Source organism: Tachyglossus aculeatus, chromosome 13, assembly GCF_015852505.1.
Source record: "Tachyglossus aculeatus isolate mTacAcu1 chromosome 13, mTacAcu1.pri, whole genome shotgun sequence".
NCBI lineage: Eukaryota > Metazoa > Chordata > Mammalia > Monotremata > Tachyglossidae > Tachyglossus > Tachyglossus aculeatus.
The window spans coordinates 1,487,175-1,503,461 of record NC_052078.1 but is presented as its reverse complement, the minus strand read 5'-3'; the positions used below and the strand labels follow the sequence as shown (position 1 = coordinate 1,503,461).

Sequence of the window (16,287 nt, the reverse complement as noted above, 5' to 3'; positions counted from 1 at the left end):
ATATACAGGTATATACATATATACTATATATATGTGCATATACTTTGCACATAGATAGTAAGCGCTTAATAAATGCCATGATTATAATAATAATAATAATAATAATAATAATAATGGCATTTATTAAGCGCTTACTAAGTGCAAAGCACTGTTCTAAGCACTGGGGAGGTTACAAGGTTATCAGGTTGTCCCACGGGGGGCTCCCAGTCTTCATCCCCATTTTCCAGATGAGGGAACTGAGGCCCAGAGAAGTGAAGTGACTTGCCCAAAGTCACACAGCTGACAAATGGCGGAACCAGGATTAGAACCCAGGTCCTCCGGCTCCCAGGCCGGTGCTCTTTCTGCTAGGCCAGGCTCCTTTTGCGCCCCTCCATCCGGCCAGGAATACGTACTGAGCACCCGCAGAAGCAGAAGCAATGCGGCCAAAGGGATAGAGCCAAGCTCGCTCTCTTCCTCCCTTCAAGGCCCTGCTGAGAGCTCACCTCCTCCAGGAGGCCTTCCCAGACTGAGCCCCTTCCTTCCTCTCCCCCTCGTCCCCCTCTCCATCCCCCCCATCTTACCTCCTTCCCTTCCCCACAGCACCTGGATAGATGGATATATGTTTGTACAGATTTATTACTCTATTTATTTTACTTGTCCATATCTATTCTATTTTTTTAGTATGTTTGGTTTTGTTCTCTGTTTCCCCCTTTTAGACTGTGAGTCCACTGTTGGGTAGGGACTGTCTCTAGATGTTGCCAATTTGTACTTCCCAAGCGCTTAGTACAGTGCTCTGCACATAGTAAGCGCTCAATAAATACGATTGATGATAATAGAGCCTGGGGCTGGGAGTCGGCAGGTCACAGGTTCTAATCCGGCTCCACCACTTGTCTGCTGTGTGACCCTGGGCAAGTCACTTCACTTCTCTGGGCCTCAGTTCCCTCATCTCCCCCTCCCCATCCCCCCCACCCTACCTCCTTCCCCTCCCCACATCACCTGTATAGATGTTTGTACGGATTTATCACCCTATATATTTATTTGTACATATTTATTCTATTTATTTTTTGTTCATGTTTTGTTTTGTCGCCCGTCTCCCCCTTCTAGACTGTGAGCCCGCTGTTGGGTAGGGCCCGTCTCTAGATGTTGCCGACTTGTACTTCCCACGCGCTTAGTACAGTGCTCTGCACGCAGTAAGCGCTCAATAAATACGATTGAATGAATTAATTAATCTGGAAAATGGAGATTGAGACTGTGAGCCCCAGGTGGGACAGGGACTGGGTCCAACCCGATTTGCTTGTATCCACCCCAGCGCTTAGCCATCATTATTATTATTATTATAAATAATAAAATTAGCCATGCTTGGCACACAGTAAGTACTTAGTATGGCGCTTAGCACATAGTACAACACGTGGCACATAGTAAGCACTTAGTATGGTGCTTGGCGCATAATAAGCACTTAGTATGGTGCTTGGCACATAATAAGCACTTAGTACAGTGCTTCGCACATAGTAAGCACTTCATCATCATCCATCCTATTTATTGAGCGCTTACTGTGTGCAGAGCACTGTACTAAGCGCTTGGGAAGTACAAGTTGGCAACATATAGAGACAGTCCCTACCCAACAGTGGGCTCACAGTCTAAGAGCACTTAAGACTGGGAGCCCCATGTGGGACAACCTGATTATCTTGTATCTACCCCAGCGCTTAGAACAGTGCTTGGCACATAGTAAGCGCTTAACAAATACCAACATTATTATTATTATTAACAAATATGACACATTACTTTAATGCCTGGATCCCCCTCTGGATCACAAACCTCTTGAGGACAGACTGTGTCTTAACTTTACTGCACTCTCCCAAGCGCTTAGCACGGTTCTCTGCACATGGTAAGCGCTCAATAAATACCAGTGATGGTTTAGAAATGATGCGTAAGTGGCTGGAAACATAAACTGTCTCTATGTGTTGCCAACTTGTACTTCCCAAGCGCTTAGTGCAGTGCTCTGCACACAGTAAGCGCTCAATAAATACGATTGATTGATTGATTGATTGATTGATTGAGGACGGGCTGTCCAGAGCCCCTCACGTTGCGGAGTGCTGGACCGGACACTGGGAAGCGGGCGAGGCTTTCCCAGACTGAGCCCCCTTGGCTCAGTGGGAAGAGCCCGGGCTTTGGAGTCAGAGGTCATGGGTTCGAATCCCGGCTCCGCCACATGTCTGCTGTGTGACCTTGGGCAAGTCACTTCACTTCTCTGAGCCTCAGTTGCCTCATCTGTAAAATGGGGATTAAGACTGTGAGCCCCATGTGGGACAACCTGATCACTTTGTATCCCCCCAAGCGCTTAGAACAGTGCTTTGCACATAGTAAGCGCTTAACAAATGCCATTATTATTATTTTTCCTCTCCTCCTCCCCATCCCCCCCCACCCTCCCTCCTTCCCCTCCCCACAGCACCTGTATTTATGTTTGTACAGACTGATTACTCCATTTATTTCACTTGTCCATATTTACTATTCTATTGATTTTGTTAATGATGGGCATCTAGCTTTATTTCTATTTATTCTGATGACACCCGTCCACATGTTTTGTTCTGTCGTCCGTCTCCCCCTTCTAGACTGTGAGCCCGTTGTTGGGTAGGGACCGACTCTAGATGTCGCCGACTTGTCCTTCCCAAGCGCTTAGTCCAGTGCTCTGCACACAGTAAGCGCTCAATAAATACGATTGAATGAATGACCACCAATCCCTTCAAAGCCCTACTGAGAGCTCACCTCCTCCAGGCGGCCTTCCCAGACTGAGCCCCCTCCTTCCTCTCCCCCTCACCTTCTTTCCCTTCCCACAGCACCTGTATATATGTTTGTACATATTTATTACTCTATTTATTTATTTTACTTGTACATATTTATTCTATTTAATGTGGTTAATATGTTTTGTTTTGCTGTCTTTCTCCCCCTTCTAGACTGTGAGCCCGTTGTTGGGTAGGCACCGTCTCTAGATGTCGCCGACTTGTCCTTCCCAAGCGCTTAGTCCAGTGCTTTGCACACAGTAAGCGCTCAATACGATTGAATGAATGATCTGCACACAGTAAGTGCTCAATAAATACGACTGAACACCAATCCCTTCAAAGCCCTACTGAGAGCTCACCTCCTCCAGGCAGCCTTCCCACACTGAACCCCCTCCTTCCTCTCCCCCTCACCTTCTTCCCCTTCCCACAGCACCTGTATATATGTTTGTACATATTTATTACTCTATTTTACTTGTACATATTTATTCTATTTATTTTATTTTGTTAATATGTTTGGTTTTGTTGTCTGTCTCCCCCTTTTAGACGGTGAGCCCGCAGTTGGGTAGGAACTGTCTCTATATGTTGCCGACTTGGACTTCCCAAGCGCTTAGTCCAGTGCTCTGCACACAGTGAGCGCTCAGTAAATACGATTGAATGAATGAATGAAAGAATGAATGAATGAATCTGATGCCCGCCCTCTCCCTTAAAGAGACAGAAGCACTTTTTCCAAAGTCCCTTGTTAGGGGCAGGGGGGACTCAGAGCCCTGGAGACCCCTCCCCACCACCACACACGCACACAAGTACCAACACTGGGAGCTTGGGACATAGGGAACCAGACTGGAAAACAGATTGTCTCCCCGTCCCCCCTTCAAAACAAAAGTCCATCCACCCTTGGGGGTATTGGACTCTTTAGGGGTACTTTATTTAACCCTACCCTCAGCCCCACAGCTCTTCAATATATCTGTAATTTATCCGAAGGCCTGTCTCCCCCTCTGGACTGAACGATAATAATAATGACATTTATTAAGCGCTTACTATGTGCAAAGCGCTGTTCTAAGCGCTGGGGAGGTTACAAGGTTGTCCCACGGGGGGCTCACAGTCTTAATCCCCATTTCACGGATGAGGTAACTGAGGCCCAGAGAAGTGAAGTGACTTGCCCAAAGTCACACAGCTGACAAGTGGCGGAGCCGGGATTTGAACCCATGACCTGTGACTCCAAAGCCCATGCTCTTTCCACTGAGCCGTGCTGCTTCTCTTATATTATATTATAATAATAATCACAGCACTTGCTAAGCGCTTACTACACGTCAGGCACAGTACTAAGCGCTGGGGTGGATCCAAGCGAATCAGGCTGGACGCAGTCCCTGTGCTATCTACCAACTCTGCTCTAGGGTACTCTCCCAAGCGCTCAGTACAGAGCTCCGCACGCCGTCAACGCCTCATAAAAATGACTGATTGATGGACTGAGTGACATGGGTTAGACACAGCGGTGAATGGAAAATCTGCAATCAGCGGGGGTCGGTCGCAGAAATCCGGGGGGCCGGAGGGGAAGTTCACCTTTTTCAGACATCTGAGGGGGGCCAGCGAGAGGAAGCCAAGAACGGATGCTCCTTCGAGCGCTTAGTCCAGTGCTCTGCACACAGTAGGCGCTCAACTCATTCATTCAATCGTATTTATTGAGCGCTTACTGTGCGCAGAGCACTGGACTAAGCGCTTGGGAAGTACAGGTTGGCCACATCAATCAATCAATCGTATTTATTGAGCGCTTACTGCGTGCAGAGCACTGGACTAAGCGCTTGGGAAGTACAGGTTGGCCACATCAATCAATCAATCAATCGTATTTATTGAGCGCTTACTGTGTGCAGAGCACTGGACTAAGCGCTTGGGAAGTACAAGTTGGCAACATCAATCGGATTTATTGAGCACTTACTGTGTGCAGAGCACTTTACTAAGCGCTTGGGAAGTACAAATTGGCAACATCAATCAATCAATCAATCAATCGTATTTATTGAGCGCCTACTGTGGGCAGAGCACTGGACTAAGCGCTTGGGAAGTACAGGTTGGCCACATCAATCAATCAATCAATCGTATTTATTGAGCGCTTACTGTGGGCAGAGCACTGGACTAAGCGCTTGGGAAGTCCAAGTTGGCAACAGATAGAGACGGTCCCTAGCATGGCTCAGTGGAAAAGAACACGGGCTTTGGAGTCAGAGGCCATGGGTTCAAGTCCCGGCTCCGCCAACTGCCAGCTGTGTGACTTTGGGCAAGTTGCTTAACTTCTCTGGGCCTCATCTGGAAAATGGGGATGAAGACTGTGAGCCCCCCATGGGACAACCTGATCATCTTGTAACCTTCCCAGCGCTTAAAACAGTGCTTTGCACATAGTAAGCGCTTAATAAATGCCATTATTATTATTACCCAACAGCGGGCTCACAGTCTAGAAGGGGGAGACAGAGAACAAAACCAAACATATTAACACAATAAAATAAATAGAATAGATATGGACAAGAGGGTCCCTACCCAACAGCGGGCTCACAGTCTAGAAGGGGGAGACAGAGAACAAAACCAAACATATTAACACAATAAAATAAATAGAATAGATATGGACAAGAGGGTCCCTACCCAACAGCGGGCTCACAGCCTAGAAATAAATAAGTTTATTTATTTATTTAGTGGCTCAATAAAATGGCACTGAATGAATGACGGGGACTGGATCTTCAAACTCGCCCCACGTTCGGCACCCCGGGGGCGCTCAGTAGGTACCGCCGGCGGTGACGACGATGATGATGGAGACGTGAAGGGCCGGGGGTCGCCCACCCCCCCCGCCTCGGGCTCATTTCTTCTTCCAGAACTTTTGGTAGCGGTCCAGCTGGAAGTGGTCCAGGACCTCGGGCTCCTCGTCCTTCTTCCCGGCCAGCCTGGAGTTCCGCCTCCGCAGCCTGGCCTTCCTCTCCTCCGGGGACAGGGTGTCCATGTCGACCGGCATCTGTGGAGGCGGGCGGGACCCTCGAACGGGGCCCCCCGAAAGGAGGGAGGGCGCGGAAGGGAAGGGGTCCGTCTCTCGGCGCTCAATAAATACGACTGAATGAATGAGGAGGAGTGGGGAGCCCCGTGTGAGACGGAGACCGAGTCCCACACGACTCTGGGGCTTATTCATTCAATCGTATTTGTTGAGCGCTTACTGTGTGCAGAGCACTGGACTAAGCGCTTGGGAAGTACAAGTTGGCAACATATAGAGACGGTCCCTAATAACAATGATGGCATTTGTTAAGCGCTTACTGTGCGAAGCGCCGTTCTAAGCGCTGGGGAGGTTACAAGGTGATCAGGTTGTCCCACGGGGGGCTCCCAGTCTTCATCCCCATTTTCCAGATGAGGTCACTGAGGCCCAGAGAAGTCAAGTGACTCGCCCAAAGTCACCCAGCTGACAAGTGGCGGAGCCGGAATTTGAACCCATGACCTCTAACTCCAAAGCCCAGGCTCTTTCCAGCCCCTTCCTTCCTCTCCCCCTCGTCCCCCTCTCCATCCCCCCATCTTACCTCCTTCCCTTCCCCACAGCACCTGGATATATGGATATATGTTTGTACTTATTTATTTATTTTACCTGTACATATCTATTCTATTTATTTTACTTTGTTAGTATGTTTGGTTTTGTTCTCTGTGTCCCCCTCTTAGACTGTGAGCCCACTGTTGCGCAGGGACTGTCTCTATATGTTGCCAACTTGTACTTCCCAAGCGCTTAGTACAGTGCTTATTAAAATAATAAATTATTTAATATTTAATATTATTTAATATTTATTAAAATAAAATAAATATAATAGGTACAAGTAAAATAAATAGAGTAATAAATACGTACAGACATATACCTCCTTCCCTTCCCCACAGCACCTGTATATATGTATATGTTTGTACATATTTATTACTCTATTTATTTATTTATTTTGCTCCTACATATCTATTCTATTTATTTTATTTTGTTAGTATGTTTGGTTTTGTTCTCTGTCTCCCCCTTTTAGACTGTGAGCCCACTGTTGGGGAGGGACTGTATATGTTGCCAACTTGTACTTCCCAAGCGCTTAGTCCAGTGCTCTGCACACAGTAAGCGCTCAATAAATACGATTGATTGATTTCCACTGAGCCATGCTGCTTCTGCGCTTCTCCCTACCCCTGCGGGGGGAATCAGACCCCCGGGCCCCTCTGCTTAGCGCTGGGGGGCTGTGTGACGTGGGGCAACCTACCGCACATCTCTGGGCCTCTAGTTTCCCTTTCTGGAAAGGGGCAGGGGACAGGAAACTCGAGAACGTCCTCTAGACCGTCAGCTTGTTGTGGGCAGGGAACGTCTATCATTATAATAATAATAATAATAATAATGGCATTTATTAAGTGCTTACTATGAGCAAAGCACTGTTCTCAGCGCTGGGGAGGTTACAAGGTGATCAGGTTGTCCCATGGTGGGAGGCTCACAGTCTTCATCCCCATTTTACAGATGAGGGAACTGAGGCCCAGAGAAGTGAAGTGACTCGCCCAAAGTCACAGAGCTGACAAGTGGCGGAGCCGGGATTTGAACCCATGACCTCTGACTCCAAAGCCCGGGCTCTTCCCACTGAACCACCACTGCTTCTCTATTGTATTCTCCCAAGCGCTTAGTACAGCAAACACTCTGTACATACTACCGGTGGGTACTTTGCACACAATTGGCACTCACACCCCCAGCACTTAGTGCCTGGCACATAGCGAGCGCTTAACAAATGCCATCGTTATTATTATTAATAAATACGCTTGAAAACAAAAAGAAATAATGATGCCGGTATTTGTTAAGCGCTTAAATATGTGACGGGCACTGTACTTTCATTCAGTCATTCGATCGTATGTATTGCAAGCTGTGTGCAAAGCACTGTACTAAGCGCTTGGGAGAGGATGATAAAACACCAAACAGACAAAATCTACTAAGGAAGCACTCGGTCTCTGGAGTCAGAGGTCATGGGTTCAAATCCCGGCTCCGCCAACTGTCGGCTGTGTGACTTTGGGCAAGTCACTTCACTTCTCTAGACTGTGAGCCCAATGTTGGGTAGGGACTGTCTCTATATGTTGCCAACTTGTACTTCCCAAGCGCTTAGTACAGTGCTCTGCACAGCAAGCGCTCAATAAATGTGATTGATTGATTGATTGACCGTCTCTATATGTTGCCAATTTGTACTTCCCAAGCGCTTAGTACAGTGCTCTGCACACAGTAAGCGCTCAATAAATACGATTGATTGATTGATTCTCTGGGCCTCAGTTACTTCATCTGTAGAATGGGGATGAAGACTGTGAGCCCCCTGTGGGACACCCTAATTGCCTTGTAATCTCCCCAGCACTTAGAACAGTGCTTTGCACATAGTAAGCGTTTAATAAATGCCACCTGTATATATGTATATATGTTTGTACATATTTATTACTCTATTTATTTATTCATTTTACTTGTACATATCTATCCTATTTATTTTATTTTGTTAGTATGTTTGGTTCTGTTCTCTGTCTCCCCCTTTTCGACTGTGAGCCCACTGTTGGGTAGGGACTGTCTCTAGATGTTGCCAACTTGGACTTCCCAAGCGCTTAGTACAGTGCTCTGCACATAGTAAGCGCTCAATAAATATGATTGATTGATTGATCTTTATTACTCGGTAAATACAAAAACGGAATGAATGAAGGGTGGGGGGGATCCAAAACCCTCTAAACTGTGAGCTCATGCTTTGCACATAGTAAGCGCTTACTAAATGCCATCGTTATTACTCGGTAAATACAAAAACAGAATGAATGAAGGGTCTGGGGGGGGGGGGGGGTGTCCAAAACTCTCTAAACTGTGAGCTCATGCTTTGCACGTAGTAAGCGCTTAATAAACGCCACCATTATTACTCGGTAAATACAAAAACGGAATGAATGAAGGGTGGCGGGGATCCAAAACCCTCTAAACTGTGAGCTCATGCTTTGCACATAGTAAGCACTTAATAAATGCCACCATTATTACTGGGTAAATACAAAAACGGAATGAATGAAGGGTGGGGAGGGGATCCAAAACCCTCTAAACTGTGAGCTCATGCTTTGCACATAGTAAGCGCTTAATAAATGCCACCATTATTACTCGGTAAATACAAAAACGGAATGAATGAAGGGTGGGGGGGATGCAAAACCCTCTAAACTGTGAGCTCATGCTTTGCACATGGTAAGAAAGGTGGGCGGGGGGGATCCAAAACCCTCTAAACTGTGAGCTCATGCTTTGCACATGGTAAGCGCTTAATAAACGCCACCATTATTACTCGGTAAATACAAAAACGGAATGAATGAAGGGAGAGGGGGATCCAAAACCCTCTAAAATGTGAGCTCATGCTTTGCACTTGGTAAGCGCTTAATAAATGCCATCATTATTACTCGGTAAATACAAAAACGGAATGAATGAAGGGGGGGAGGGGGGATCCAAAACCCTCTAAACTGTGAGCTCACGCTTTGCACATAATAAGCGCTTAATAAATGCCACCATTATTACTCGGTAATTACAAAAACGGAATGAATGAAGGGTGGGGGGGATCCAAAGCCCTCTAAACTGTGAGCTCATGCTTTGCACATGGTAAGAAAGGTGGGCGGGGGGGATCCAAAACCCTCTAAACTGTGAGCTCATGCTATGCACATAGTAAGCGCTTAATAAATGCCACCATTATTACTCGGTAAATACAAAAACGGAATGAATGAAGGGTGGGGGGGATGCAAAACCCTCTAAACTGTGAGCTCATGCTTTGCACATGGTAAGAAAGGTGGGCGGGGGGGGATCCAAAACCCTCTAAACTGTGAGCTCATGCTTTGCACATGGTAAGCGCTTAATAAATGCCATCATTATTACTCGGTAAATACAAAAACGGAATGAATGAAGGATGGGGGGGGTCCAAAACCCTCTAAACTGTGAGCTCATGCTTTGCACATAGTAAGCGCGTCTCTGTTTCTCTTTCTGTCTCTGCCTCTCTGCCCTCTCTCTCTCTCTCCATTTCTCTATTTCTTCCTCTCTTTCTCTGCCTCTGTCTCTGCCCCCTCTCTGTTTCTCTCTCTCTCTCCATTTCTCTATTTCTTCCTCTTTCTCTGTCTCTCTGCCCCCTCTCTGCTTCTCTCTCTCCATTTCTATTTATTTTATCTTGTCAATACGTTTGGTTTCGTTCTCTGTCTCCCCCCTTCCAGACCGTGAGCCCACAGTTGGGTAGGGACCGTCTCTAGATGTTGCCAACTTCGACTTCCCAAGGGGCTTAGTCCAGCGCTCTGCGCACAGTAAGCGCTCAATAAATACGATTGATTGATTATTAAACGCCAACATTATTACTCGGTAACTACAAAGACGGAATGAATGAAAGGTTGGGGGGGGGGGATCCAAGACCCTCTAAACTGTGAGCTCATTGGGGGCAAGGAACGTGTCACCCAAGCGCTTGCTACAGCGTTCTCTCATCATCATCATCATCATCATCATCAATCGTATTTATTGAGCGCTTACTATGTGCAGAGCACTGTACTAAGCACTTGGAAAGTACAAATTGGCAACATATAGAGACAGTCCCTACCCAACAGTGGGCTCACAGTCTAAAGCGCTTAGTACAGTGCTCTGCACATAGTAAGCGCTCAATAAATACGATTGATTGATAAAAGGGGGAGACAGAGAGGACTGTCCCTGGTAAGCGCTCAATAAGTACCGCTGATTGACTGATCGGCCGCGCCGGGAGCTTGGCTGCTCCCGGGGGGCGGTGGGGAGGGGGGACTTACGGCCAGCAGGTGCCGGGGCTCCCGGTAGCGGATGCGGATGGTGGAGCCGTCCTCCCGCACGAGAAGCACCGGGTAGCAGCGGGCGTAGGCCGCGCGATGGACGCGGGTCAGGGCCGCCCGGTTGGAGTTGGCCGGGGCCGGGGAGCCGTGGAGAAGCCTCTTCGCGCTCGCCCGCGGCAGGAAGCTGGAACGAAACACCGCGCTTAGAACAGTGCTTGGCACACAGTAAGCGCTTAACAAATGCCACCATCACCATGGCTTCTAGACCGTGAGCCCGCTGTGGGGCACGGGCCGTCTCTAATGTTGCCGACTTGGACTTCCCAAGCGCTTAGTCTAGTGCTCCGCACACGGTAATCGTTCCGATTGAGCGGAGAAGCAGCGTGGCTCAGTGGAAAGAGCCCGGGCTTTGGAGTCAGAGGGCATGGGTTCAAATCCCGTCTCTGCCAACTGTGCCCCTTCCTTCCTCTCCCCCTTCTCCATCCCCCCATCTTACCTCCTTCCCTTCCCCACAGCACCTGGATATATGGATATATGCTTGTACGTATTTATTACTCTATTTACTCCCTACCCAACAGTGGGCTCACAGTCTACAAGACTAGAGGACATTTTAAAAATCCTTCCTATTATAGTTGGGGTACGGACTCAGCGCTCTCTCTAGGCCGGGCACTGTGCTGAGCGCCAGGATGGGGACGGAGACGCAGGCGGGACCGTGTCCGCCCCCCTTCCCCCACGGAGGAGGACCGGCTTTTCCAGGAAAATCGACGGAGATGGGGTTTCATTTGGAAAATGGGGATGGAGACTGTGAGCCCCACGTGGGACGGGGGCGGTGTCCGACTCCATTTGTTTGTACTTCCCAAGCGCTTGGCACAATGCTCTGCATACAGTAAGCGCTCAATAAATACAACTGAATGAATGAATTTGCTTGTGCCCACCCCAGTGCTCGGCATGTAGTGAACGCTTAACAAATACTAATAATATTAGTATTAGCAACAAATACTACTACTAATAATAAAGTAATAATAACGATGATGGTATTTGTTAAGCGCTTACTGTGTGCAAAGCACCGTTCAAAGCGCTGGGGAGGTTACGAGGTGATCAGGTTGTCCCACGGGGGGCTCACAGTTTTAATCCCCATTTTCCAGATGAGGTCACTGAGGCCCAGAGAAGCGAAGTGACTTGCCCGAAGTCACAGAGCTGACAGTTGGAGAAGCCGGGATTTGAATCCACGACCTCTGACTCCAAAGCCCGGGCTCTTTCCACCGCGCCACGCTGCTATTAGTAGAGAGATCCGGCTCTTAGGAGGGTCTGGCGTGAACTTAGGCGCTGAAGAAGTTGGGATGGACTGACCGCGCGGCCGGAGATGACCTCCGCCTCAGATTAGCCTTCCAAGACTGAGCCCCTTCCTTCCTCTCCCCCTCGTCCCCCTCTCCATCCCCCCCATCTTACCTCCTTCCCTTCCCCACAGCACCTGGATAGATGGATATATGTTTGTACAGATTTATCACTCTATTTATTTATTTATTTTACTTGTACATATCTATCCTATATATTTTATTTTGTTAGTACGTTTGGTTTTGTCCTCTGTCTCCCCCTTTTAGACTGTGAGCCCACTGGTGGGTAGGGACTGTCTCTAGATGTTGCCAATTTGTACTTCCCAAGCGCTTAGTCCAGTGCTCTGCACATAGTAAGCGCTCAATAAATACGATTGATGATTAGCCTCTCGGAACCCCCCCCCACCCCCCCCATTCCAGGAGGGGATATATTTGTATATATATATATGGTTGTACATATTTATTACTCTATTTATTTATTTATTTATTTTACTTGTACATTTCTATCCTACTTATTTTATTTTGTTGGTATGTTTGGTTCTGTTCTCTGTCTCCCCCTTTTAGACTGTGAGCCCACTGTTGGGTAGGGACTGTCTCTATGTGATGCCAATTTGTACTTCCCAAGCGCTTAGTACAGTGCTCTGCACATAGTAAGCGCTCAATAAATACGATTGATTGATTGATTGATTCCAGGAGGGGATTTGGGGGAGGGGCGTCCACACAGCAGCCGGTCCCTGGGACTCCAAGGTCGGGAGCTATTTTGGTGGGCTCGGAGCGAATCCTCCCGGGGCTAAGAGGATTACCTCGGAATCGGATGAGACCCCGGCGTCCAGCGGACGGACGGTGGCCCCCGCCCCCAAAGAGAGGAGGGAAAACACCACAGAAGACCCTCCGGAGACGGGCTGACCAACGTATGAGAAGCAGCGTGGCTCGGTGGAAAGAGCCCGGGCTTTGGAGTCAGAGGCCACGGGTTCAAATCCCAGCTCCGCCAATTGTCAGCTGGGTGACTTTAGGCAAGTCACTTCTCTGCGCCTCAGTTACCTCGTCTGTAAAATGGGGTTTAAGACTGTGAGCCCCCCGTGGGACGACCTGATCACCTTGTATTCCCCCCAGTGCTTAGAACAGTGCTGTGCACATAGTAAGCGCTTAACAAATGCCATCATTATTATTATTATTATTATTATTATTATTTGCACATAGTAGGCGCTTAATAAATTCCATTATGATGCAGCGTGGCTCAGTGAAAAGAGCACGGGCTTTGGAGTCAGAGGTCATGGGTTCGAATCCCGACTCCACCACATGACGGCTGTGTGACCTTGGGCAAGTCACAACTTCTCTGAGCCTCAGTTACCTCATCTGTAAAATGGGGATTGATTGTGAGCCCCACGTGGGGCAACTTGATCACCTTGTATCCCCCCTACCAGCGCTTAGAACACTGCTCTGCACATAGTAAGCGCTTAACAAATGCCATTATTATTATTATTACCCTCCCCAGGAGATGGCTTTGATCGATCATGTTTCCTGTCCCTAACGGCGGACGAGGAAAATAAAAACTGAGTCCCCACGACTCTCTTGTCCGGAATTAGTTACACAGCTCATTCATTCATTCAATCGTATTCATTGAGCGCTTACTGTGTGCAGAGCACTGTACTAAGCGCTTGGGAAGGACAATTTGGCAATATATAGAGACGGTCCCTACCCAACAGTGGGCTCACAGTCTAGAAGGTAGACTCGTAAGGTAGCTTGTAAGGTAGACTCTAAGCCTGGCATCAGCGTGGCATCATCATCCAACATTGGCAACATATAGAGACAGTCCCTACCCAACAGTGGGCTCAGTCTAAAAGGGGGAGACAGAGAACAAAACCAAACATACTAACAAAATAAAATAAATAGGATAGCTATGTACAAGTGTCTGAATACAAAAGGCGCTCAATAAATACAACTGACTGACTCCGGCCCCAGACCTGGGCTCTTTCCACTAATAATTTTTTAAAAATGATGGTAATTGTTAAGCGCTCAGTTCAGTGCCTGAGCCCTGGGGTGGATACCAACAAAATCGGGTTGGACACAGCCCCCGTCCCACTTCGGGCTCCCGGCCTTAAAATCCTCATTTTCCAGATGAGGCCCAGAAGTGAAGTGACTGGACAGAGGTCATCATCATCATCATCAATCGTATTTATTGAGCGCTTACTATGTGCAGAGCACTGTACTAAGCGCTTGGGAAGTACAAACTGGCAACATATAGAGACAGTCCCTACCCAACAGTGGGCTCACAGTCTAAAAGGGGGAGACGGAGAACGAAACCAAACATACTAACAAAATAAAATAAATAGGATAGATAGGTCACACAGCAGACAAGCGGTGGAGTTGGGACTGTCCTCTTCCAAGCGCCTAGTACAGTGCTTTGCACACAGGAAGCGCTCGATAAACACAACTAAATGAACGAACGGCTTTTAGATGCTCGGGAAACCCGACGACGGTTAGGTCAGGACGGCCTGCCTCTCCTCAGCGCTTGGGCAGCGTGGCTCGGTGGAAAGAGCCCGGGCTTTGGAGTCAGAGGTCCTGGGTTCAAATCCCGGCTCCACCAATGGTCAGCTGGGTGACTCTGAGGAAGTCACTTCACTTCTCTGGGCCTCAGGTCCCTCATCTGTAAAATGGGGATGAAGGCTGTGAGCCCCCCGGGGGACAACCTGATCACGTTGTAACCTCCCCAGCGCTTAGAACAGTGCTTTGGACATACTAAGTCCTTAATAAATGCCATTATTATTGGGAAACCTCGTGAGAGGAGATGAGCAAGTTCTGCCCTGAGGAACGCAGAAGGGGAAGAGGATGGTGGTCAGACTTACCGGAGCGTTCTGCACAGGGTGGACATGGTTTCCCACGGCACTCACACAGCCCCGGCGCGGGGAGGTGGCCAAACACGTCCGTCGCTGGTCCGTCCGACCAGCGAGGCGTCACGCGGCCCCGGGCTTGCTGAAGCCGCCGACCGACCTAAGTCGGGCCCCTCTTCGAATGACCTTTGCCAAAAGTGAAATAATAAAATAATAATTACGGTACTTGCTACGCGCTATGTGCCAAGCGCTGTTCGAAGCGCTGGGGGAGATATAAGTCCCCCTCTCCATCCCCCCCATCTTACCTCCTTCCCTTCCCCACAGCACCTGTATATATGTTTATACATATTTATTACTCTATTTATTTTACTTGTACATATCTATTCTATGTATTTTATTTTGTTAGTATGTTTGGTTTTCTTCTCTGTCTCCCCCTTTTAGACTGTGAGCTCACTGTTGGGTAGGGACTGTCTCTATATGTTGCCAATTTGTACTTCCCAAGCGCTTAGTACAGTGCTCTGCACATAGTAAGCGCTCAATAAATACGCTTGATGATGATGATAAGTCAGGTTGGATCCTGTCCCTGTCCCACATAGGGCTCACGCTCTTAATCCCCATTTTGCAGATGGGGTAACGGAGGCCCAGAGAAGTGAAGTGTGTTTTAGTTCTAGACTGTGCTGTGAGCCCACTGCTGGGTAGGGACTGTCTCTATATGTTGCCAACTTGGACTTCCCAAGCGCTTAGTACAGTGCTCTGCACACAGTAAGCGCTCAATAAATACGATTGATGATGATTAAGTGACTTGGTCAAGGTCACACAGCAGACGAGTGGTGGAGCCGGGATTAGAACCCATGACCCTCTGACTCTCAGGCCCGGGCTCTAGCCACAAAGCCAAGCTGCTTATTCTAGACTGTGAGCCCGTTGTTCATTCATTCATTCAATCGCATTTATTGAGCACTTACAGTGGGCTCGTTGTTGGGTAGGGACTGTCTCTTTATATTGCCAACTGGTACTTCCCAAGCGCTTAGTACAGTGCTCGGCACACAGTAAGCGCTCAATAAATACAGTTGAATGAAGGAATGAAATGTAAAAAAGCAGGGCTGAGCACCGCTCTGTGCGAGGGAGCAGGGTGCTTGTATCGTATTTATTGAGCAACTGCCGTGTGCAGAGCACTGTACTAAGCGCTTGGGAGAGTGCGATAGAACAAAATTGACGGACACATTCCCGGCTCACAAGGAGCTCACAGTCTAGAGGGGGAGAGGAATCATCATCATCATCATCATCAATCGTATTTATTGAGCGCTTCACCGCTGGCATCCAACTGGGGGGACTGGGGGTGACGACTCCCGCTTCCACTCTCTCCATTGGCGGAGGGACAGAGGGAGGAGGAGGAAAAGGAGGAAGAAGGGGAGGAGGGGGAGGAAACACAGCCTTTTCATTCATTCATTCAATCGTATTTATTGAGCACTTACTTTTTTTATGGCATTTATTAAGCGCTTATTTTTTTTTAATGGCATTTATTAAGCACTTACTATGTGCAAAGCACTGTTCTAAGCGCTGGGGAGGTTACAAGGTGATCAGGTTGTCCCCCGGGGG

At 48.1% G+C, this 16,287-nt stretch overlaps 2 protein-coding genes across 4 annotated transcripts in view; both read right to left on the bottom strand.

The window, feature by feature from the left end:
- The window catches only part of C13H1orf35 (chromosome 13 C1orf35 homolog), a 28,405-nt gene extending 13,648 nt beyond the window's left edge, over positions 1-14,757 (bottom strand). The window contains exon 1 of one of the 2 annotated variants that reach the window (XM_038755727.1): positions 14,707-14,757. The gene's annotated coding sequence lies outside the window, so the exon portion shown is untranslated. Of the gene's footprint in view, positions 1-10,529; positions 10,612-14,706 lie in introns of those variants that run through there. The other variant, XM_038755728.1, reaches the window with a different exon arrangement.
- MRPL55 (mitochondrial ribosomal protein L55) lies at positions 5,397-14,823 on the bottom strand. 2 transcript variants are annotated; one of them, XM_038755730.1, is made up of 3 exons: positions 14,707-14,795; positions 10,530-10,713; positions 5,397-5,742 (listed from the first exon to the last, which is right to left on the bottom strand). In XM_038755730.1, exons 1-3 carry the CDS (start codon positions 14,730-14,732, stop codon positions 5,590-5,592), a joined length of 363 nt encoding a protein of 120 aa, XP_038611658.1. In that variant the 5' UTR covers positions 14,733-14,795; the 3' UTR covers positions 5,397-5,589. The 2 variants fall into 2 exon arrangements, with proteins under 2 accessions (XP_038611658.1, XP_038611657.1); XM_038755729.1 differs by having other exon boundaries at positions 5,398-5,742; positions 10,530-10,761; positions 14,707-14,823.
- Between the last annotated feature and the right edge of the window lie 1,464 nt (positions 14,824-16,287).

Coding starts and splice junctions, on each gene's coding strand:
- MRPL55 (XM_038755729.1), bottom strand. CDS start 14,732: ATGTCCACCCTGTGCAGAACGCTCCG. Junction 10,762..14,706: donor ACCCTGTGCAGAACGCTCCG/GTAAGTCTGACC, acceptor GCATTTGTTAAG/CGCTTACTGTGTGCCAAGCA. Junction 5,743..10,529: donor AGCCCCGGCACCTGCTGGCC/GTAAGTCCCCCC, acceptor CCGCCTCCACAG/ATGCCGGTCGACATGGACAC.